At 38.4% G+C, this 25,909-nt stretch overlaps 2 protein-coding genes across 9 annotated transcripts in view; one reads left to right on the forward strand and one right to left on the reverse strand.

The window, feature by feature from the left end:
* The first annotated feature begins 1,787 nt into the window (after positions 1-1,787).
* Positions 1,788-19,009, forward strand: LOC138335149 (cytochrome P450 26A1-like). 3 transcript variants are annotated; one of them, XM_069284100.1, is made up of 5 exons: positions 1,788-1,918; positions 14,158-14,371; positions 14,860-15,351; positions 15,800-16,231; positions 16,859-19,009. In XM_069284100.1, the coding sequence occupies exons 2-5, from the start codon at positions 14,159-14,161 to the stop codon at positions 17,207-17,209; spliced, it is 1,488 nt and encodes a 495-aa protein (XP_069140201.1). In that variant the 5' UTR covers positions 1,788-1,918; position 14,158; the 3' UTR covers positions 17,210-19,009. The 3 variants fall into 3 exon arrangements, with proteins under 3 accessions (XP_069140201.1, XP_069140200.1, XP_069140199.1); XM_069284099.1 differs by lacking the exon at positions 1,788-1,918 and adding an exon at positions 7,440-7,663; XM_069284098.1 differs by lacking the exon at positions 1,788-1,918 and adding an exon at positions 7,862-7,932.
* A 2,611-nt stretch (positions 19,010-21,620) lies between these two features.
* LOC138335150 (F-box/LRR-repeat protein fbxl-1-like) overlaps positions 21,621-25,909 on the reverse strand; it is a 63,034-nt gene continuing 58,745 nt past the window's right edge. For all 6 annotated transcript variants that reach the window (XM_069284104.1, XM_069284102.1, XM_069284105.1 and 3 more), the window contains exons 6-7: positions 24,664-24,843; positions 21,621-23,617 (exon numbers count right to left, since the gene is read on the reverse strand). In XM_069284104.1, the coding sequence (XP_069140205.1) occupies positions 23,446-23,617; positions 24,664-24,843 (352 nt within the window). In that variant the 3' untranslated portion in view covers positions 21,621-23,445. The remainder of the gene's footprint in view (positions 23,618-24,663; positions 24,844-25,909) is intronic.

Consider the following 25,909-nt stretch of genomic DNA (forward strand, 5'->3'; position numbering starts at 1 on the left):
AGCAGTTCATGTCCACACAATGTACAAGTACTTAATAGGCAATACGACCTATAGGTTATGTAATAGGATTTTGAATTAACACGCACTGTAAACTTACTCAGCTATTAGTTTATTTCAAACCCTCTGGTAGTATTTTCTGTGGGGAATAACGAACTAACCAACAAACTAGAGTTTATTTCTTGTGAAATGTACGTATTAGTTCAAGCCTACTCATATTCAAATTTGATTGAAATGTGTCAATTTGACCTACATACAATGTAGTATAGTCAATTACAATAGATAGGGTCTCAACAAATGATTTTGTTTTCTCCATGACACTAGACGGGTAATCCAAAAGTCTTGCTGACCCTCCAAACTTTAGTTGGAGGATCCAAATCCTGCCGACGCTATAAACTTTAGTTGGATGATCCAAATCCTGCCGACGCTCAAAACTTTAGTTGGATGATTCAAATCCTGCCGACGCTCCAAACTTTAGTCGGATGATCCAAATCCTGCCGACGCTCCAAACTTTAGTTGGATGATCCAAATCCTGCCGACGCTCAAAACTTTAGTTGGATGATCCAAATCCTGCCGACGCTCCAAACTTAAGTTGGATGATCCAAATCCTACCGACGTTCCAAACTTTAGTCGGATGATCCAAATCCTGCCGACGCTCCAAACTTTAATTGGACGATCCAAATCCTGTCGACGCTCCAAACTTAAGTTGGATGATCCAAATCTTGACGACGCTTCAAACTCTAGTCGGATGATCCAAATCCTACCGACGTTCCAAACTTTAGTTGGATGATCCATATTCTGCCGATGCTCCAAACTTAAGTTGGATGATCCAAATCTTGCTGACCCTCCAAACTTAAGTTGGATGATCCCAATCCTGCCGACGCTCCAAACTTAAGTCGGTGATCCAAATCTTGCCGACGATCCAAACTTCAGTTGAATGGTCCAAATCCTGCCGATGCTCCAAACTCTAGTCGGGTGACCCAAATCCTGCCGACACTCCAAACTTTAGTTGGATGATCCTAATCTTGCTGACGCCCAAAACTTTAGTCGGATGATCCAAATCTTGCCGACGTTCCAAACTTTAGTTGGATGATCCAAATCCTGCCAACGCTCCAAACTCTATTTGGATGTTCCAAATCCTGCCGACGCTCCAAACTCTATTTGGATGATCCATATCCTGCCGACGCTCCAATCTACAGTCGGCTGCTCCAAATCTTGCCGACGCTATAAACTTTCGTTGGAGGATCCTAATCTTGTCGACGCCCTAAACTTTAGGTGGATGATGCAAATTATGCCGACGCTCCAAATCCTGCCGACGCTCCAAGCTATAGTCGGATGCTCCAAATCCTGTCGACATTCTAAACGTATACAGACGCTCCAACCTTTATAGTAGTCGACGTTTCAGACTCCAGCCGACGCGCCCCTCTAGACGACGCAACAAACAGCAGCAGATGATTCATATTTTAGTCGGGTGCTTCAGATTCTTTCAAGCGTTCCGAATTCTACCGGGTGCTCCCAACGTAAGTGTTAGACGCTCCAAAATCCAACGATGATTTGCATTTCAAGGTTTCAAGATTTGTTCATAAGAGGTTACATATCTATGGTACACAAATTATACATTTATTGACAACTGACATCCAGTCTTCAGTCTTAACTTCCATACATGGTCATGTACATTGTACTATGTCTTTTATGTCAACTGTTACAGCCCGTGTTATTGCCCAAGCGATAAATATCGTAACATCTTAAATACTTGTTGACAAAATGTATGAATGGGGGTGGTGGGTGTCGTGAACAGGTCAGGCCTAGTTTGTTACTATAACTTCGTACTATACTATAGAGTACACAGGTGGGAAACGGCCAGGTGAGAATCGTCCAGGTGAGATGTAACATCACCAACACGTGTAAAACTATATACCAGGTAAGACATACAATGTACATTATAATAGAAACGTTCTCTTCATTTTCAATGAAAAAACAGGTTTAATAATTCCATGTAGTTTAAGCAATTTTCATATAAGATTTTATTTTATTTTTCGCCATTTAAGTGATTTTATTGCGCAACAAATTATTTGGCTACAAATATTTTGGCACAGTTTCCAAAATAACATTTGTCTCTAAAAAATAATGTAATATATCGATTACGAACATCGCGGTCGTGTAAGATGCAATTGATAATACATTTTTTTGTATATTGTTTGTAGGTAAAGGAATACAATTGATAATTACCAAGCTTTGTTAAGTTTTGTCTAACTTAGATAAAAATAGAAAATGTTGGTCATCATCCCTGTTATATAACTTTGAGTGACAGAAAGGATATAACAGGGCTGTATCAACTCATTCAGGTTTTTTCTCAACGACACACGTTAATATGATATACAAGCAGCACGTGACTATGAATTAATGTTTTCGCAGTTCAATGTATGTTTTGTAGCTGCTGACACGAATACACAAGACTAAGACGAAACTATGGCAAAGATAAATACCGCGTAACTAAATTTATTTTTTACTTCAGTATTTTTAATTTTTTAGCATGTTTTTTATCGAAAGTGTCGTTTTTCAAATTGTGACCTTTGACCCCAGAAATTACTATACATGTAGTCATATTTATCTGTTTAACTTGTCTCCTCGCAAAATATATTATTATTAATCGCTATTGATGAAATGCTTAAGATTCGCTCAAATGGCCTCTCCATTTTTATATAGATTTGTTATTTGCCAATCATGTATAGGATAAACACGCTATGACATAATTTCTCCATAATTAATTGAACAAAAGTAATGTTAGCGTATAATAATGAAGGTTGAGGAACCACGTGCCGGAAATCCATGCCAGGTTTCGGTGGCACCAGGGTATGGATTCTTGAGGCTTAAAATACGCGTTTAATGACTAAGTAGCATAGAAGTATACCTAGCATTAAATATGGATCAAAATTAAAGGATTTAAAAACTTCATTGCCCCATATTTTACTACTTCAAGTAACTCGTATCCTACATATATACGTTTGTAAGGACTTAGAGCTATCTAAAATGCAACCGTTGACATAACTTCTTTGACCCCAAATATTGAATATATTGACATTAAACATAGTGTATAGGTTTTTTTCAGAGTACCACATTTTAGATTTCCGTTGGTACGATTAAATAATTCTGTCGAGAAAACACATTGTAACATCATTGATAGTCCTCTCTGCTTCTGAGTCTCGGCGGAGACTCGAGTTTGGCTGCGATCTCTAATTTTCTGCCTGAAATATCGAAATTAAATCCGATGAATAATTTCCTCATACCACCGACAAAATCTTTAAACCATAACAATAACCTGCACATGTACGTGTAGACTACCTCTACCAATGATCATGGCGATACATTTTCTTCGTGCTGTCTCATTTTGCAGTCACATTTGGGCTTGCAATCGAGCGTTCCTCGCGAGACTTTTCGTTCTGTCCTCTTGTCAAGCGTTCCCTGTGAGACCCTGAGTTATATCCTTTGTCGAATGTTCCTCGCGTTACTTTCGGTTATGTCTCCTTGAGCGTTCCCCGCGGGGTTTTGGATTATGTCCACTTGTTAAGCGTTCCCTGCCAAACTTTGGGTCATTACGTCGCCTTGTCGAGTGTTCCCACTTCCCCGCGTGACTTTGGGTTATGTCCCCTGGAGTGTTCCCGCGAGACTTTGTGGTAAGTTTCCTTGTCGAGGGTTCCCTGCGAGACTTTGGGCTTTGTCCCCTTGTCGAGTGTTCCCCGTATGTCCCTTTGAGTGTTCTCAGCGTGAATTTGGGTTAGGCCCCCTTGTTGAGTTTTCTCCGCGATGCTTTAGGTTATGTCCCCTTGTCTAGAGTTCCCCGCGTGACTTTGGGTTATGTCCCTTTGAGTGTTTTTCTGCGTGAATTTGGGTTAGGCCCCCTTGTTGAGTTTTCCCTGCGATGCTTTAGGTTATGTCCCCTTGTCGAACGTACCCTTCGATACTTTTGGTTATGTTTCCTTGTCGAGGTTTCCCTGCGAGTCTTAAGGTTGTGTCCTCTTTCGAGCATTCCTTCCGATGCTTTGGGTTATGTCCCCTTGTCGAACGTTCTCCGCGAGACTTGAGGATATGTCCCCTTGAGCGTTCTCTGCGAGACTTTGGGATTTGTCCCTTTGACAAACGTTTCCCACAAGGCTATTGTTTTTTTATCGGTGTGATCTTGGGCTCTGTCCCCTTGTCGAGAGCGTTCCCCACAGGGCTTCGGGATATGTTCCCTCGCTACTTTTCATCACGAGGCTTTGGGTTACGTCCCCTTGTCAAGAGTAGATCACTGTCTTATTTTGTTCCTGTTTTGGACTCATTATATATCACGATGGAATGGGAGGATCGCTTTACCGGTCAATATATAATATGGACGGTTGGGATGAATTGCGTGTGCAACGCCTTTGGTCGATTCCATGAATTCGAAGCACTATCATTAAGACAGGGGTATCTGCTATCGCACGTAACTGGGCGAACATTTTGACATGTTATTTTTTCTTCATCAATCTATGAAAGGTTTAATGAATTAAACTTACTTTAACCGTCACCGCCATGTTCATTTTTCTCTCGGAACGCTTCTCGACTTTACATAAAGTGACTACATTATGCAAATTATGTTATGTTGTGCTTGTCGGTAAACTCGAGAAGCGTTCCGAAAAACAAATGAACATGGCGGTCACGGTTAAAGTAAGTGAGCTACACGATGTTTAAATGGGGTTTCTACAAAGTACGGGTCATGACACCTCCAAAGGAGATTGTGGATGAACACAGTTATGGATACTGTTTACCACCACAAGCGTAGATTTTGTGATTTTGGCTTGGTTTTTGAGGTGCCCATTAGAGCCGAGACGACATTTCGACCGGACAGAGAAATGTCTACCTGGCATATTTTTCGTAAATTTCCTGATTCATCAAACCATAACTTCGTCAATACTTGGCCAATTTTGTTCATCAAGCACTCAATGGAAAGATAAATTATTTCTCTCTAAGGTAAGATATCCGTCAATGTTGTGTAGAACCCATTTATTAAAATAATCACGGTTTTAAAAAAATAGGTTCGTTTTTCTCGACCGCCGAGTTCATACCCTTGATACTATAATATATATATATATGTAAACTGTTAGTTTAAAAAAGTCGTGTCAGGTCCCTGTTTGCTGGTTAACCCTCAACAGTTCATTAGTCACTGGTTGTTCAAATTTCTATCCATAACGTCGTTTATAACCGAAGATTACAACAAAAACGTATAGAATGAATAAAATTGGCAAAAATTATCCATGATCGATTGTTTCATTTGTCTTAGCAAGTGACCGAGTACCTCTATAGAGACTCGCAACTACGAAATTTAAAAAATACTATACACTTCCGTTCATACACTGTAATGAAAGTACTGTAATTCTCACCAAGTAGGTAGTTTTTGGTGGTGAATAACATATTAAAAGCTTATCTCGATCCTTGAGTATGAAACATACGGCACATATAACTTTAAGACTAAAATCAGTTAAATGTGACACCGTTATGCTTTAACCTTTTTACCGACCGAAGAATGACCTGGTGAGCCGACCCCGAACGTATTGTACGAAAACTCGGTTGGAATGTTATAATTAGATGTCCTGAATCTGACCTCAGTGAAGATGACCTTAGTTGAGTTGACCTCAGGTTAAGTATATAAATATACACTGAGACAAACAATGATATAGATTGATAAGTAAACATGATAGTACTATGTAGTACTGTACTGAGATAAAAACGTTATGTAAAATATACCTATATAGTTCAGGTGACGTTAAGTTCAGCGGGTCATACAGACTTTACCGTCAGTTCAATATAGGGGCCTACTCGAGAACTGTTGGATTCCATGCAACATCACAATGAAATAACTTTGATTGTTTATGTCGGTCTTTGCGACGTTAATTACTTGACAATTACGACAATTTAATATTTGGATAGAAATGTACATGAAAACAATTTTATAAAAAAACCATATAGATATATCGGTGACACTTAAAACGTGAAATCACACAATTACTACGTACATATACATATATAGATCAGATTGCCGCTGTCCTTCAGATAAATATAAAGTTGTTATGACTTATACCTAATATCAAATCTATGCACCGGAAGAATCTCTGCAGTAGTCTTTCAAAGGTTACTAAATGTCGTGTGTATTTTACAATGTAATAGACTAATGACGTCATCAACCTGTATTTTATTTATCAATGATTACTGATCCGTTGGTAAGATAGACTTGAACCAAAACATGATCCAGCTTTCCGACCGGTTTGGTGTATTATAGGTTTTATTTCTGGCTAACAACAAGATTTTATTTCATTATGAAGGAAATGAATACTAGTTTAATTACATAATTATACATTTTTTTAAAGATGATTGTCGAGAACTCAGATCTTGTCACCTGAGAACTGCACTTTAGAATGCAATCTGATGAAAATACATATCCTTATAACCGCTCCGTTCAAAAGAGGATTTGACAAAATCGCCTAAAAGGTCATGTTCGGATGACCTTTTACTTTCCACACATTGCTACATCAATGGAAAAAGCATTTCGTTCCAGTACACATATACAATTAGCTTTGGCCGAGATGACCACGTATACGTTTTACTAAGGGAAGTAACTGTGATAGATCAGGATAAGAAGAATTTTAAATGCATGTATAAACCAAAAGACGATTTTAAAATTACCCGTCAAAGTCCTTCATGTATAAGACAATTAATTGAATTACACGGATCGATGCTATTTCAATTGGTTCGACATTACTGATTTCCAAAAGAAATATTTGCAACAGCCTTCGGCTTTGGTTAGAATATTATAAGTTTCCTGCGCGGAATTATAGTGTGTTCTGATCATAATAGTACGATTATCACGAGTTAAATGAATGTAATAGCAGCTCCGAGTCCCTGTGATGCAAAACTAATCCGAACTGTCTAATCCCTGTGACCTTGTTCGCGCTGTGACGCATAAGTCTATCACTTCCTGTGTGTGTTGGTATTGATTTTTTATGTATCTGTGTATAAAAATAGCTTGTCTGGCGATATAAAGTCTCGTTTTTTTTATACGGGCTGTATATATATAATGTATTCACAATACATTCCTAGTATACACCAACCAAAAACGAAGCTTTTGTGTCAATTCAATATCAAATTTTGAGTTTGAAAAGGAACATTACGTTTTTAGTAAATTCATCACTCAATTTTGGTACGTTATAAATAATTTTAGTCATTCATTTTTTCAATGAACATTATTAATATTGTGTTTCATACATTTTCTGAATTCAAAAGTCAATTCACAGAATGATCCCGTAGATGGACATGACCTTTAAATCTACATGTCTTAATGTTTTACGTCCAAAACGATATCGTGCCCAGAGCATGAACCAATGCGCCATTTGGTTCGCACTGATAGTTTCCAAAACCAATAAAAAACATTAGCCCAGTTATGTATGAAATGTCGTGGTGCTTTACCTTGGTCATGGTTTTAGCTACTTAGTGTATAGTTGAAAGATGTCAGCTCTGCGCCAGGTCATGACCTGATGGCACAGTGAACTCGGGCACTGACCTCTGTCTACTACGATAAATAATGTAATGTGGGGTAATGTTTAACCATCTCGAGAAGGGTAGTTAAAATTCACACCAGGCCCCGGAGGATCAGGTAGGGAACAGAATTATATTTACAGTGATTATTTTACAATGGTGGAATCGTAAATATTTGTATTATTGAGACTAAGAAATACGTTTGTTATACATGTATAAATACAATATATACAACTGAGTCTAGTTAATATCAAAAAGACTTATATTGACAAAATGTGTTGTGATGCGTAAAATCCTTTTGTTAAGCGGACGTCAATTGCAAAATATACATTTACTTAAAGGATAGAGATCGTGTAATGGCTTTCCTGTCATTTCACAAGAAAACAGGTACATGTAAAAGATTTTTACGTACTGATTAACATTTAGCATAACTTGCTGTGGTATAAATTGATTATACTTATATATACCTGTTACTTATTTAGAATATATATATATATATATGCTGATGAGTAATATATATCTTAACAGATAAAATGGGAATCTACAGAGATGTAGCTGAATGTTCATTGATATCTGTAATACACATTCAGCAACAAATACCTTCACACCTGAACATTTACATTGCAGAAAACATTCTGTTGCTCTAAACAATCAGAAAAAAGCTTACGAAAAAAGATAGATAAGGAGAATAAGAAGATTAGAAATTCAGGTATGGAGGTGTGTGGGGATGTCAGGTATAAAGGTGTGTGGGGATGTCAGGTATAGAGGTGTGTGGGGATGTCAGGTATAGAGGTGTGTGGGGATGTCAGGTATAGAGGTGTGTGGGGATGTCAGTATAGGGTGTGGGGATGTCAGGTATAGAGGTGTGTGGGGATGTCAGGTATAGAGGTGTGTGGGGATGTCAGGTATAGAGGTGTGTGGGGATGTCAGGTATAAGGTTGTGGGGATGTCAGGTATAGAGGTTTGTGGGGATGTCAGGTATATAGGTGTGGGGATGTCAGGTATAAGTTTGTGGGGATGTCAGGTATAGAGGTGTGTGGGGATGTCAGGTATAGAGGTTTGTGGGGATGTCAGGTATAGAGGTGTGTGGGGATGTCAGGTATGGAGGTTTGTGGGGATGTCAGGTATAGAGGTGTGTGGGGATGTCAGGTATAGAGGTGTGTGGGGATGTCAGGTATAGAGGTGTGTGGGGATGTCAGGTATAGAGGTTTGTGGGGATGTCAGGTATAGAGGTGTGTGGGGATGTCAGGTATAGAGGTGTGTGGGGATGTCAGGTATAGAGGTGTGTGGGGATGTCAGGTATAGAGGTGTGTGGGGATGTCAGGTATAGAGGTGTGTGGGGATGTCAGGTATAAAGGTGTGTGGGGATGTCAGGTATAGAGGTGTGTGGGGATGTCAGGTATAAAGGTTGTGTGGGGATGTCAGGTATAGAGGTTGATGTCAGATGTCAGGTATAGAGGTTGTGGGGATGTCAGGTATAGAGGTGTGTGGGGATGTCAGGTATAGAGGTGTGTGGGGATGTCAGGTATAGAGGTGTGTGGGGATGTCAGGTATAGAGGTGTGTGGGGATGTCAGGTATAGAGGTGTGTGGGGATGTCAGGTATAGAGGTGTGTGGGGATGTCAGGTATAGAGGTGTGTGGGGATGTCAGGTATAGAGGTGTGTGGGGATGTCAGGTATAGAGATGTTTGGGGATGTCAGGTATAAAGGTGTGTGGGGATGTCAGGTATAGAGGTGTGTGGGGATGTCAGGTATAGAGGTTTGTGGGGATGTCAGGTATAAGGTGTGTGGGGATGTCAGGTATAGAGGTGTGTGGGGATGTCAGGTATAGAGGTGTGTGGGGATGTCAGTATATAGAGGTGTGTGGGGATGTCAGGTATAGAGGTGTGTGGGGATGTCAGGTATAGAGGTGTGTGTGGGGATGTCAGGTATAGAGGTGTGTGGGGATGTCAGGTATAGAGGGGTGTGGGGATGTCAGGTATAGAGGTGTGTGGGGATGTCAGGTATAGAGGTGTGTGGGGATGTCAGGTATAGAGGTGTGTCGGGATGTCAGGTATGGAGTGTGTGGGGATGTCAGGTATAGAGGGTGTGTGGGGATGTCAGGTATAGAGGTGTGTGTGGGGATGTCAGGTATAGAGGTGTGTGTGGGGATGTCAGGTATAGAGGTGTGTGGGGATGTCAGGTATAGAGGTGTGTGGGGATGTCAGGTATAGAGGTTTGTGGGGATGTCAGGTATAGAGGTGTGTGGGGATGTCAGGTATAGAGGTGTGTGGGGATGTCAGGTATAGAGGTGTGTGGGGATGTCAGGTATAGAGGTGTGTGGGGATGTCAGGTATAGAGGTGTGTGGGGATGTCAGGTATAGAGATGTGTGGGGATGTCAGGTATAGAGGTGTGTGGGGATGTCAGGTATAAGGTTTGGGGATGTCAGGTATAGAGGTGTGTGGGGATGTCAGGTATAGAGGTTTGTGGGGATGTCAGGTATAGAGGTGTGTGGGGATGTCAGGTATAGAGGTGTGTGGGGATGTCAGGTATAGAGGTGTGTGGGGATGTCAGGTATAGAGGTGTGTGGGGATGTCAGGTATAGAGGTGTGTGGGGATGTCAGGTATAGAGGTGTGTGGGGATGTCAGGTATATAGAGGTGTGTGGGGATGTCAGGTATAGAGGTGTGTGTGGGGATGTCAGGTATAGAGGTTTGTGGGGATGTCAGGTATAGAGGTGTGTGGGGATGTCAGGTATAAGAGGTGTGTGGGGATGTCAGGTATAGAGGTGTGTGGGATGTCAGGTATAGAGGTGTGTGGGGATGTCAGGTATAGAGGTGTGTGGGGATGTCAGGTATAGAGGTGTGTGGGGATGTCAGGTATAGAGGTGTGTGGGGATGTCAGGTATAAAGGTGTGTGTGTCAGGTATATGAGGGTGTGTGGGGATGTCAGATGTATAGAGGTGTGTGGGGATGTCAGGTATAGAGGTGTGTGGGGATGTCAGGTATAGAGGTGTGTGGGGATGTCAGGTATAGAGGTGTGTGGGGATGTCAGGTATAGAGGTGTGTGGGGATGTCAGGTATAGAGGTGTGTGGGGATGTCAGGTATAGAGGTGTGTGGGGATGTCAGGTATAGAGGTGTGTGGGGATGTCAGGTATAGAGGTGTGTGGGGATGTCAGGTATAGAGGTGTGTGGGGATGTCAGGTATAGAGGTGTGTGGGGATGTCAGGTATAGAGGTGTGTGGGGATGTCAGGTATAGAGGTGTGTGGGGATGTCAGGTATAGAGGTGTGTGGGGATGTCAGGTATAGAGGTGTGTGGGGATGTCAGGTATAGAGGTGTGTGGGGATGTCAGGTATAGAGGTGTGTGGGGATGTCAGGTATAGAGGTGTGTGGGGATGTCAGGTATAGAGGTGTGTGGGGATGTCAGGTATAGAGGTGTGTGGGGATGTCAGGTATAGAGGTGTGTGGGGATGTCAGGTATAGAGGTGTGTGGGGATGTCAGGTATAGAGGTGTGTGGGGATGTCAGGTATAGAGGTGTGTGGGGATGTCATGGTATAGAGGTGTGGGGATGTCAGGTATAGAGGTGTGTGGGGATGTCAGGTATAGAGGTGTGTGGGGATGTCAGGTATAGAGGTGTGTGTGGGGATGTCAGGTATAGAGGTGTGTGGGGATGTCAGGTATAGAAGTGTTGTGGGGATGTCAGGTATAGAGTGGTGTGTGGGGATGTCAGGTATAGAGGTGTGTGGGGATGTCAGGTATAGAGGTGTGTGGGGATGTCAGGTATAGAGGTGTGTGGGGATGTCAGGTATAGAGGTGTGTGGGGATGTCAGGTATAGAGGTTGTGTGGGGATGTCAGGTATAGAGGTGTGGGGATGTCAGGTATAAGAGGTGTGTGGGAGATGTCAGGTATAGAGGTGTGTGGGATGTCAGGTATAGAGGTGTGTGGGGAATGTCAGGTATAAAGGTGTGTGGGGATGTCAGGTATAGAGGTGTGTGGGATGTCAGGTATAAGGTGTGTGGGATGTCAGGTATAGAGGTGTGTGGGGATGTCAGGTATAGAGGTGTGTGGGGATGTCAGGTATAGAGGTGTGTGGGGATGTCAGGTATAGAGGTGTGTGGGGATGTCAGGTATAGAGGTGTGTGGGGATGTCAGGTATAGAGGTGTGTGGGGATGTCAGGTATAGAGGTGTGTGGGGATGTCAGGTATAGAGGTGTGTGGGGATGTCAGGTATAGAGGTGTGGGGATGTCAGGTATAGAGGTGTGTGGGGATGTCAGGTATAGAGGTGTGTGGGGATGTCAGGTATAGAGGTGTGTGGGGATGTCAGGTATAGAGGTGTGTGGGGATGTCAGGTATAGAGGTGTGTGGGGATGTCAGGTATAGAGGTGTGTGGGGATGTCAGGTATAGAGGTGTGTGGGGATGTCAGGTATAGAGGTGTGTGGGGATGTCAGGTATAGAGGTGTGGGGTTGTCAGGTATAGAGGTGTGTGGGGATGTCAGGTATAGAGGTGTGTGGGGATGTCAGGTATAGAGGTGTGTGGGGATGTCAGGTATAGAGGTGTGTTGATGTCAGGTATAAGGATGTGATGTGTGGGGATGTCAGGTATAGAGGTGTGGGGATGTCAGGTATAGAGGTGTGTGGGGATGTCAGGTATAGAGTGTGTGGGGATGTCAGGTATAGAGGTGTGTGGAGATGTCAGGTATAGAGGGTGTGGGGGATGTCAGGTATAGAGGTGTGTGGGGATGTCAGGTATAGAGGTGTGTGTGTCAGGGTATGTCAGGTATAAATGTTTGTGGGGATGTCAGGTATAGAGGTGTGTGGGGATGTCAGGTATAGAGGTGTGTGGGGATGTCAGGTATAAGAGGTGTGTGGGTGTGTCAGGTATAAGGTTTGTTGGGGATGTCAGGTATAGAGGTGTGTGGGGATGTCAGGTATAGAGGTGTGTGGGGATGTCAGGTATAGAGGTGTGTAGGTAGGGGGTGTGTCAGGTATAGAGGTGTGGGGATGTCAGGTATAGAGGTGTGTGGTGTGTCAGGTATAGAGGTGTGTGGGGATGTCAGGTATAGAGTGTGTGGGGATGTCAGGTATAGAGGTTTGTGGGGATGTCAGGTATAGAGGTGTGTGGGGATGTCAGGTATAGAGGTGTGTGGGGATGTCAGGTATAGAGGTGTGTGGGGATGTCAGGTATAGAGGTGTGTGGGGATGTCAGGTATAGAGGTGTGGGGATGTCAGGTATAGAGGTGTGTGGGGATGTCAGGTATATAGGTGTGGGGATGTCAGGTATAGAGGTGTGTGGGGATGTCAGGTATAGAGGTGTGTGGGGATGTCAGGTATAGAGGTGTGGGGATGTCAGGTATAGAGGTGTGTGGGGATGTCAGGTATAGAGGTGTGTGGGGATGTCAGGTATAGAGGTGTGTGGGGATGTCAGGTATAGAGGTGTGTGGGGATGTCAGGTATAAAGGTGTGTGGGGATGTCGGGTATAGAGGTGTGTGGGGATGTCAGGTATAAAGGTGTGTGGGTGTGTCAGGTATAGAGGTGTGGGGATGTCAGGTATAGAGGTGTGTGGGGATGTCGGGTATAGAGGTGTGGGGATGTCAGGTATAAAGGTGTGTGGGGATGTCAGGTATAGAGGTGTGGGGATGTCAGGTATAGAGGTGTGTGGGGATGTCAGGTATAGAGGTGTGTGGGGATGTCAGGTATAGAGGTGTGGGGATGTCAGGTATAGAGGTGTGTGGGGATGTCAGGTATAGAGGTGTGGGGATGTCAGGTATAGAGGTGTGTGGGGATGTCAGGTATAGAGGTGTGTGGGGATGTCAGGTATAGAGGTGTGTGGAGGGGTGGTGTCAGGTATAAGGGTGTGTGGGTCAGGTATAGAGTGTGTGTAGTTAGTGTTGGATGTCAGGTATAGAGGTGTGTGGGGATGTCAGGTATAGAGGTGTGTGGGGATGTCAGGTATAGAGGTGTGGGGATGTCAGGTATTAGAGGTGTGATGGGATGTCAGGTATAGAGTGTGTGGGGATGTCAGGATAGAGGTGTGGGGATGTCAGGTATAGAGGTGTGTGGGGATGTCAGGTATAGAGGTGTGTGGGGATGTCAGGTAAGAGTGGATGTGTGGAGATGTCAGGTATAGAGGTGTGTGGAGATGTCAGGTATAGAGGTATGGGGATGTCAGGTATAGAGGTGTGGGGATGTCAGGTATAGAGGTGTGTGGGGATGTCAGGTATAGAGGTGTGTAGATGTGTCAGGTATAAAGGTGTGTGGATGTGTCAGGTATAGAGGTGTGTGGGGATGTCAGGTATAGAGGTGTGTGGGGATGTCAGGTATAGAAGTGCTTGGTGATGTCAGGTATAGAGGTGTGTGTGGAGATGTCAGGTATAGAGGTGTGTGGAGATATCAAGTATAGAGGTATGGGGATGTCAGGTAGGTACTGATTGTGATGTCATGTGTGATGAGTTTGACACCATACATTTCACTTTAAACGACTTGAGTTGTGCACAAAATGATGACATGACAATGGATACCTACCCGAAATGGAAATCACTCTGTTATATGCAAGTATGGAATAAATATACAAAAATGTATGTAGATTTCAGGTTAAGGTAATTTAATGATTGTTTTATTTTTTCATAGAATGGAGATCACTGCCCAGTACCTTTTGTTGGATCCAGTGTGGCAGCTTGCTGGAGTACTAACACTTCTGCTGACATTACCTGTACTGCTGAGGTGGGCCTGGCAGGCTTACATCTACAGGGTTTATCCAACAAGTACTACCTCGACCAAGCCACTACCGCCAGGAACTCTGGGATATCCAGTGATAGGGGAGACAATCCACTTCATTCTCAAGGTAAGGATTAGTCCTACCTAGATTTGCTCTAGGTGATGACAATGTTTGAGTGAATTATAACCGATAAAATCTTTTCTTTGTCTTAGTCAAAATCTCTATATGGATCAGCTCTTGCTTTTTTCTCCCAATTCATATTTTACCTCTACAAACTGAACTCTTGTGTAATCTGGTCAAACGCTGTGGTCCTTGTAACTTTCTAATGAGACAGATTATTCTGTAGTGGATAAAGTGTTATAAACTCAAAGTCAAGCTAGAAATGATATGTTCTAATATTCTCATATGTATCAAGAAATATATACCAGTATCAATGATTTGCTCTAAAACATTTTAAATCACAGTAATAAAACATGCTTTAGTGACCACCTCCGCATAACAACAACCTGCCTAATAAGATCTTTTTCAGTGGATTCCAAATGCTCAATTTAAGCACCAATGGATGAGTATAAAAACAAATTTGTTTTAAAGAAGTCTATAAATATATGTTTCAGGTTGCTGAATACTACCACGAAAGAAGGCGCAAATATGGGACAATATACAAAACCCATTTAATGGGCCGACCAATGATTCGTGTTAGTGATGCAGAGTACTTCAAAACTATTTTAAACGGTGAAAATAGCATTGTTGTGTCGCAGTGGCCTGAGTCTACACAACGCATCCTTGGGTCTGGCGCTTTGTCGATGATGAGGGGGGACACACACAAGGTACGAAAGAAATACATCGCTGCAGCATTCTCCCAAAATGCATTGCAGTCCTACATACCAAGTTTTCAGTTGACGTGTCGTCAGCAGTTGAAAGCCTGGAAGGAACAGGGAAATATACTTGGTTACAAGGAATGTGCAAAGCTGACATTCATGATAGCCTCAAAAGTTTTAATTGGATTTCAATATGAGGGGTCTGCAAATCTGGTGAATCTATTTGAGGAAATGATGTACAACTCTTTTTCTCTCCCAATCAACCTTCCTGGGTTTGGTCTATACAAGGTAAGATTCTCTTGTCAAATTGTAAATGCAGATTATTTTTTGTTATTGGATAAATTCATAACCTAAGTTGTTTATTATGTGGGTAAGTTTGGGGAGTTGAGGGGGGAGGGGGGGTTGGAGGTGGTAACCAATCACAGAAAAACTTAAACCAAAATCTGTACAAATACAATAGGTTGGACAATAGGAGAGGGTGTAGGATGGGGAGGGGGGACCTTGTGGAGTGAGGGGGGGACCTTTGAACACAATCTTGATGCTCTGAGCCACTTGATCAGTACCGATGATTCACCCAGTTCAACCCTGCTACACAGATAGTGACATAAAAATCTGAGTACTAAACTATATCTAAAGGACAACGGTGAACAGAGCAAATTTCTCAATGGTATAAAAACTGTGCCTAAAGTTCCAATATTGGGGATAGAAATTAATTTTATATTAACATTTTTTGTAGGGTTTGAAAGCTAAACAAAAGATTGTAGCTGAGATTGACAAATGCCTGAGAAAGATTGTGAATGAGGGAAGCGACCAAGATTTTACGACAGCAATGCACTTTATCCTGTATTCCCAAGAAAGAGATGTCACTATTCCTTGGGAAGAGCTCTGCGAAGCCGCTAACGAGCTTTTATTCACTGGACATGACACAACCTCTAGTGTCCTTTGCTCTGTTATTATGTACCTTGGGAAAAACAAAGAATACTTGGACAGACTTCGGAAGGAACTCGAAGAAAATGACTTGTTGGATAATGAGGATGAAACCTTTGATTTAAACATCACCAAGTTGAATTCCCTCCCCTTTCTCCATTGTGTTATGAAGGAGGTTTTAAGGCTCGCACCACCTGTGGGCGCTGGATTCCGACGTGCGATCAAGACATTTGAACTAGGGGTAAGTCAATGTGACTATCCAGAAAGCAGAAGTGCTTTAAATTTCTACTACCAAATTCTTGAAGCACTTACCATAACACATTAGAATAAGAACGTTCTCAAGAAAGGGAGAATATATTTTATGTATTGTGACTTTAGAAGAACCAGAGTAAAAGGCTCTGTCCAAAGAAGAAAATTTGTGATTCTTTCAAATTTTAAATAGTCAATAGATTTTGCATGAATTTAAGCAGACAGAGCTAAGGGAGCCAGCATTAAATCAGAAAGCTGAATAATTGAAAATTTAATTATATATATTTAAAAAAAATTAAGAATAGTATTCAATTATTTTCAAATGTATTGATGCAGACTCCAAATACTTTTTATTTATGAAGTAGTACCATAAACATACTGATGTTAGTGCAGTCAAATTTTAGCACAAACGCGAAAAACATCTATGATTTATTAGCATGAATATAAATTAGTATAATTTGATAATTCAATACCAGAGATATTCAAAATTTAGCGCCCTACATAACTAATGCTTAAGTCAAAAATAGTGTAAATTTAAAAAAAAATATAACTACCTCTAAAATTAGTTTATTAAAAGTATATCGTGATATCATACATGCATGATTTCTATTCTATGCAGGACTATCAGGTACCTGAAGGCTGGACAATATGCTTCGGTATACGGGAAACTCATCACAATTCTCCAGTCTACTCAAAGGCACTGGAGTTCAACCCCGACAGGTGGACAGAGGAAGTATCCGACCTTGGGAAACAGGACATTGGAAAGTTTAATTTTCTGCCATTTGGGTATGGAGGCCGGATGTGTATTGGGAAAGAATATGCTAAATTGCTGGCGAAAGTTTTTATTGTGGAATTGTGTCGTACATGTGACTGGAAGCTGGAGAATGATAATATTCAGATGACATATATCCCTATTACCAAGCCAAAAGATCTTTTACCAACACATATCTATAACAGGGGAGGTAACTAGATCAGTATTGCCAAGGGAGATGATAAAATCAGTAAAAGCCTCTGACATGAATTTCCATTGATTAGGGGGAAAAAGTAAATTACAGAAGATAAAACAGAAAGAAGGTCGGTTTAATAAGATTTCGAAGGGGAGATAATTAAGATGATGTTAAATAGAAGGCTTTCAAATCAATAGACATTTCATTTTGTAGATAAAAGATTTCATATATTGAATTAATATTTGAAGTAGTATTAGGTCATTTTAGACAGATAGTGTATCTTACAGGGGAGTTCATTATATACATGCAAAATATCTTTGTATTATGCATGCAGGAAAGGTAATTGTAATCTAAAGGTCAATGGCACAGGGACCTGGCACACATTTTTTTAACAAACAGTATACATACATATATTAGATACTATTATATATATGTATAATGTTCAGATTAAAAAAATCGTGCCAGGTTCCTGTGGTGTGTAGCATCTTTAAATCTCTCAAGAAAGTAATCTTAACATAATAGTTTCTTTACAAACAGGGGAGGTAATAAGATTAGTTTAAAATTGAGTTTAAAGGGCAAGTAATAAAGATAAACAAAATTAAGTTTAAAGGGAGGTAATAAAGATAAACAAAATTAAGTTTAAAGGGGAGGTAATAAAAATGGGTAATATTATCTAAAATAGAGGGTAATAAAAATAGACAAAATTAAGTTATAAACAAAATTAAGTTCAAAGGGGACATAATAAAATTGGATAATATTATCTGAAAAGGTTATCTATATCGAATGATATTATCTTATAAGAGAAGGTATCTGAATTGGGAAGACTTATCTTACAAGGGGAGGTAATCTTAATCACAGATTGGATGGTAGGTGTATTTGTTTACATCCAATATAGAAAGGTTTGATGTGCATATTTATCAACTATGGCTCCATATCTGCTTACCTTTTTTTTCTTTGCAATTTGTGAGAATGTAAAAAGGGGAATAAATCCCGGTGTCTAGCTACATACAGATGTGATATTATTTTAAAGTTTCCCGGTGAAATGAGCTTGTATTAAATATGTACATTTTATATATTTGTTATTCATGAAAATTATTTTTTTTATTTCAATACACTTTTTAATGCTCCTACAAAATTTATTTTATTGAATATTAATCATTAATTGATAATAACTTCACTAATTCTGTATTTGCATATGAGTTATCTGCCCTTGTATGTAGGTATTGATTGTGAAGTTTTGTGTTGGCGAGTGTAATGTCACATGTTTTGGAGAAAACAACTTGAATTGTGCTCACAAAATACTGACATCACAATGGATGTACCTACATACATTGTGACAAGGGAGGTAACTCTATGATATGCAGTGACAAGACAAAGATATATTCCCAAAACCCAGGTGTTAAAAGATGATAAGGTTAATGACAGTTTTCAAAACAAGTTAAATTAACTTGACATAAGCTTGACAAAATTTATAAAATTCTGAAGTATTTCATTCTTAACCTGAGTTTAGAGATGATACAATCACAGGATTTTCAGCAAATGTGAGACGAAATAATTCACCAATCAAATGTTTGAGCTAATCACTCTTTGGGCAACTGGCTCTGGTGATTTTACAAGTACACATACATATTTTTTTTTTATTTTTTTTTTTTTTTAAAAGATAAATATATATAACTTATTCCAAAACCATCATCTTCTGGAATCTTATAAATATAAAAGTGAAATTAATTAATAATATTGGGACACATTCTTCAGTTTAATTAATGGAATTAATTAATATTTGGGCTTTAACTTTAAGGGTAATGTATTACACATCGAAACAGTTTACAGGGTTTCTTTTATGTACATAAGGTATACCAACTCTATTATGATATGTATTATTTTAGTAGTTGTTTAATCACTATAAATATAAGTATACATTTTATATGGCTGAACTGTAAATAGGGCAAATAAAATATGTGTCTTTTTTATTTTTATCTATCATATATACAACAAACCAGTGTATAAGGCAAGACTGATGTTTATATAAGTTGAATGGCCAAGGTATTACATTACATGATGTATTACATATGTTAGGCCAAATATTGGAAAAATGTGTTTATAACTTTATGATTATGTTTACAATGTATATGCACCATACCAACACAAGTTATTTTTTATTTGTGTTAAATTTGTGATTGTCAATGTACCGGTGTGAGGCTAAAATAAAATTAATCACATTTTGATTTTGTAATTGCAGTATAGATATATGATGTTATCTCTAAAGAATGTTTGTTTTTCATTAAATTTTTTAGTACCATGAACTAAACTAAAAATAGAGTACATAATTGTACATGTGACAGTAAATTATTGACTGACTGCCAGACAGCATGACATATTGTAATGATAAAAATAAATAGATATATTTATGTATAAATACTGTTGGTTAGAAATTTGTGCCAGGTCCCTGTGGCTTGGAGGTTTAATTGGCAGCTGGCGGTTTGTCAGTAACTTTCAGCCAATTTGTCTTTTTACGATGAATTAACTTAAGTTCGAATGAGGAGTCTTTCAGATACAGAAACTACTATACTTTTACAGTACTGGCAGTCAGAAACAAATATTCTTTTTGCTTGACCTTTCTGTGCAATGTAAACTAGTGTAAATTACATGAGAAACTGTTTGTGTTACATTTCATCTATTACCACTCATTGTTTTTATCTTTATTTGTTTTTATTGCTAATTAATCCTGGTGATATTGACTTTATGTTGTAGATATATTACCCCAGTACATTTATACATATATTAATATATTTTTTTCTATGGTGATTTTGATAGTGCTAAACCTGTCCATTAATATCTCTCTGCATTGATAGAATAATAAGACAGTTACTTTTCTTAGTGCTAAAACTACTCATTCTTTTTACATAATCATAGATGTATATAGGTATACAGTTATAAATATATTTATATATACTCATACTCTGCTCCCTACAAAAACCTACTTCAGACAGTTAAAGGCCTGGATAAAAAGTTTTATATAAAAACATTCTGGATAAAAAGTTTTATATTAAAACAAAGTCTGGATAGATGAAATATAGTTTTATAAAACAGTTTCATCAGTTTGGCTAAAAAACAGATTTTTGATATAACAAAATATTTTCTGTGGTGTTAAGTTAGTTTACTGTAAATATTGGAACATATTTTAGTACTGGTGATTCTGCACTAGAATTCATAGCCTTATTCATTTTTCATGTATGAAGTTTGATCATGGATCACAGTTGTCTGTATAGTGATGATGCATGTGTATCATTTTTCTTTAACAAATAAAATACTCCTAAGCAAAAATATGAGTTGCATTCTTGATTTGTAAAAAAGCGACAGATGATTTTGAGAACATCTCAATCAAATGTCCATCATTTTTAGGGTGTGGAGGTATTTTGTGCTCATACATAAATTAATAGAATTTTCCATGGATATGTGAACTAGATAGGAATATCTCTTACTGATAGAAATATTTTATTTTGTTAGCAAAAGGCCTGCCGAATGCTGATCTTCCAAAATCTTTCACTGATGTTTATGCTTAACAGACTAATGTTTAAATCATTGTTCTCCAATGATATTTTAAAGAAAGAAATGAAACGTTTTTATCAGACAGTCATTGCGGAAAACATAGCTGTCTTTTACTTGGGTAGTAAAAATACAGCTAACAGGCACAAATTGTCAAAAATGTCTTGAAAATATCTTGAAAAAGTATTTTCCTGTAAGCTTTAAGCACTTCCATACCTATCTCTTTGACAGATCTATGTAAGGTTCTATTAGTCGGTTGTGTTATTTTCCTCATAGATCAAAGGCAACAGCTCTGTCCTGGTTTTTTCGTAGCGGCCAAATGAGAGTGGAGTATTCATTCTAATACTTGCTCTCCAAGTTTAGAGCTTAAATTGCCAGGTATTGATTGCAGGTTGGTGATTTTTCTCGGAGAATTCCACCAAAACCTGTTAACATCTCTAAATGACAAAAGCCGTTAAAAGGACGCACAATATCAGCAAGTCCAATCTTCACAGGTCATTTTCAGGGCCAAGAGTCAACTAAACTACAACTCAATTACCAGACAAAATAAAACAAAGGGGAGTAACTCTGTTCTGATACAGCAGAAAGCCACTTACAGATTGGCATATTGACTTAGACCAACACTTATAAGTGGCTTTTGGAGTCTTTTGACACATTCACTTTGCCAAACAAAATAAGACATCAAATTTAAGTACAGTTTAATCCGCCTTAGTGATCACTTCAAAATAATCACGATGTGCTTAAAAAATAAAAATACTTTTGATATTAGCATCTGATCTATCAGCGTTACTTTCCTTTATTTCACTCCGTCAGTACTCTTGGGTGATTTCAACATATTTAAAGACCACAAGTGACAAGGGTTGACAGATATAAAACAGACCATGTTAATGGTATTTCATTAGTTTAATGACAATCAACAACCCGATAAGTATAATTACCTTACAGGTAAAATAAACAACGCTAGGTTAGACAACAGATGTCCCACACAGGTAGTTAATGTCTTAGCAGTATCACTGTTAAAAATGGCGGAACAATTAAAATAATGTTACCAACTTAATTCCATGTTTTTTAAGTTTAACAACTTCTTCATAGCCCTTTAATTTCATGATCTCTAACTCATACTTTATGTTACATTTAATTTGTTTTTGCGAATTCTAACACACAAAATATGCCAGATGATTTACCATATTTGACCAAATGTGCTCTGTCCATATAAAAGTACTCCTCCCTGTTTAGAGGCCTCAATTTGATTTACAATGGCGAGATTTCATAAATACAAACTATACAAACCATGTAGGTTTCCTTGTGTGATTTCTTTCGTAAATTAATTAATATCTTACTGCATTAATTTTGTGAAATGCTAGCCCAAATTTAATCCTAAATAGCGCCATTTTCATCATTTCGATATTTTGACCGCACTTTTTAAGTTGAATATGGTTATTGAGATTCTATTATTAAATCAGAATGCATTACATCAATTCTGACAATCCATAGAAAAAAACAACTTGAATTTGATTTTGAAATGAGGAGTGATTTTTAAACAATTAGCCCTGAGAGCCAATCTTCTAGTTTTTATTTTTAACATTTTGATATAATCTACTAGCAACAGACAAGATCACTTTGTATAATAAATTCTTTAGTTCATAAAAATAATTAACAAGTATATAGATAAAGTCTCTGAAACATATTATCATAAATAGCAAGTAAATGTATATCTAATTGCACATTTTGTCCCAAACTATCAAAATCTACATAATATATCTACAATATATTTGATTTCACAGCAACGGGTTCAGCTTTAATTTGTGTCCATTTCTTTACCTTCTATCACAAGAAAATATCTCTGTATATATTCTATTGGTGTTAGGGGCTTTAAAATCACCAACCTTAATGATCGTTATAAATCACAATAGTGATAAATAGTTTAATAATTATATGTTTTCAACTGCAACTACAAAAACCAAAGTTTATACAAAACAAATGCTTCATATAATACAATAATTTAGAATGCAATTAATATTGGGTCTTAATTATATCTTTCAATTTAATTTTAGATTCATAAGGTTCATTGGTGTCTAAAAAACAATACATTTAGTAGCAGTTATCTCCCCTTGCATTCACATAAACTACTGCATAAGCTTTGAAAAAGTAATATAAATGCATAGTTAAATATCCTTTTAGAGTTCCTTCATCTGTAGTTAAATCAGAGTGATGGGAAATTTTGATTTTTTTTTAAAGTCTAACATTTGATTATCGGTATCATGTTTGATTTGTTAAGGTAACATATGTAAAGACATAAAATGTGAAGCACTTGTTAACCTGGTAGGTTTATACGTTACAATCTGAATGACTAGGTTTCTTTCTACCACTCTCAAACAAGGATAAGTTTTACCTATCGAACAAACTCTGGACTTTCTCATCAATACTAATGACCTTCACTGACACAAGACAAGGTCAAGGTCACACGGTGAGGTATCACATGACAGCTATACTGAGGATTGTGGGTAAACTAATCCAAAGGGATTGGGATCACAATTTTTTATACGAATCTTCTGTGTACCCAAGCTCCTTCTGATCTGTCTTTTTTCGGCTAACTGATGATGGAAACATGCAGAGATTCCAAATGGTCAGTCAAATGACCTTGACCTTCACAGTCTTTGGCAGACATGAAAACACCAATACCAGTTACAGGCTCTGTAAGGGGAAATATCTCTCAGTTGAAGAGAAGATCTTTGTAACAGGACAGGAGACTGACGATACTTGTTGAGTAGTTTGTGGTTGTCCTAACGACCTTCACTCGGTCAGCTCTCTCGAAATTTGATTTGACCATCTCGTAATATTCTCCATCACTTAGTGTGAAAGACTTCATATTAGGGCAGCGTAACCTACAAAATACAGAGAAACAATTATTTCGCATAATTATAGTTTCAGCAGGATATTATGATGCTTGATTTCAAAACCTATCAACAGCTAATTGAGAACAAGAAGCCCATGGGCCTTAACGGTCACCTGATATTTGATGCAAATTAGTTATGTAATTTCCTTGGCAACTGCATGTCTTTTGTTCACGAAACAGGAATATAGATATTATAGGTCTACAATGTTATTTTTCATAACGTGGGTTGTCTAATGTTTCCTGCTGTCATACTGAATACTGCGCAGTATTTAACTATCGGTGCGCCAGATGGCAAAACAGCAAAATGACTCTCCACTGTTATCAAAAATTACGGAGGAAATCTTGCATATGTTTGGTGTGAGCTTATGTTAAGCCATCGGTATATATATTCTGATGTTATTAATGTTTTTTTAAGAAACCTTTATGTTTTACTTCAGAGAGGTAGTGGGCTTAAAATATCAAAAATAATTAATTGCATCCTGAAAAAATTCCATGGCACTATGCCCTATGTGTAATTAAGTACTGATTGTGCATACACCAAAGGTAAAATAAATTAGTTTGTATGTACCTTTGTGTTAATTAATACGCTAAAAGCTTGCGTTAACACAATTATATGTCACTTATTGCTAAAATCTTTTATGCTATGTCAGCGGTGGAGCATCTTTAAAATAAAATATTCTATAGTTCATTTTCATAGGAGATACATATATTTCCGTCAATAAGGTTGGTTCATTGAAGATGCAGCTGGTTACATTGTGTTGACATGAAAAAGGAAACGATGTAATAACAAGTTTGGAGTATGTATACATGTACTGTATGTTCTTATGCAGTTTGAAAACTAGTAGTCAAAGAAAAATTTTATATCAAAAGAAAATTCTGAATGTTTTCATTTATCAAAAAAAAATTCATTTTCGTTATTGTAAGACAAATCCTTAATAAAATCAAAATTTCAAAAAATAAGAAAAAGCACTGTACCTAAGGGGACAAATGACATTGTAACCATACTTAAGTTACGGTACTGGAGATGGACATTACCTGAGGTGGTCTACAAATTTGTTACTCTTGTCCGAGAAGCGAATGGTGTCGGGATCCCACTGGATTTCCAGGCGCTCCAGCCGCGGACAGTTCTGGGCATACCATTCAATCACCTGATCAATGTGGACCTTGCTCTGCATCTTCAGGAACCATCCATTGGCTGTACCCAGAACACAGATCCTAGGGAAATAAATAAATAAACAAATAAATAAATAAATAAATTGTGAATAAACAAATAAATAAATAAATAAATTGTGAATAAACAAACAAATAAATTAATAAATAAAGTTTGGTTTTATCATCTAATGTCCTATTAATAGCCAGGGTCATTTATGGATACACTAGGTTAATATGTGACAGAAGAAAGGGCGAGTACCCGCAGAAAAATCCTTGGCCTACGGTCAGAAACTGGCAAATGCCCCACATGAGATTCAAACGTGTGACCTACACTACAGGTTTGGTGGTAATATGTTGGGATATCTTAACCACTCGGCCACCTTAGCCCCTTAATAACTAAAGAATAAATAGGTAACAAATGTCAAGACATGTGAATTTACATGCATAGATGTTATCATTGAAACAAAATATTTTAATTCAGATTGTGTGTCATTTCCTTCAATTTATATCAGTGGCATATCAGAGAACTATCACTGAGGTTTTTCAAATATCCCAAAGGGTTGCAATAAGTAAATGAATTAGAAAAAAATGATTAAAAGACATAATTTTAAAGAAAATTTTATCTTAACTATGGACCCTGAATGATTCCTGAAAGCCAGAAACCTTTCTAGATTGCCACTTATTACTTCATGTAGTTTTTTGTCTAGTGATGCGTTGTAGTTTTTTGTCTGGTGATGTGATGTAGTTTTTTGTCTTGTGATGTGATTGTGTGTGGTGATGTGATGTATTTTTTTGTCTGGTGATGTGATGTATTTTTTTTTGTCTGGTGATGTGATGTAGTTTTCTTGTCTGGTGATGTGATGTAGTTTTTTGTCTGGTGATGTGATGTAGTTTTTTGTCTGGTGATATGATATAGTGTTTTGTCTGGTGATGTGATGTATTTTTTTGTCTGGTGATGTGATGTATTTTTTTTGTCTGGTGATGTGATGTAGTTTTTTGTCTGGTGATGTGATGTAGTTTTTGTCTGGTGATGTGATGTAGTTTTTTGTCTGGTGATGTGATGTATTTTTTTGTCTGGTGATGTGATGTATTTTTTTGTCTGGTGATGTGATGTAGTTTTTTTGTCTGG

This window comes from Argopecten irradians, chromosome 11, assembly GCF_041381155.1.
Source record: "Argopecten irradians isolate NY chromosome 11, Ai_NY, whole genome shotgun sequence".
Lineage (NCBI taxonomy): Eukaryota > Metazoa > Mollusca > Bivalvia > Pectinida > Pectinidae > Argopecten > Argopecten irradians.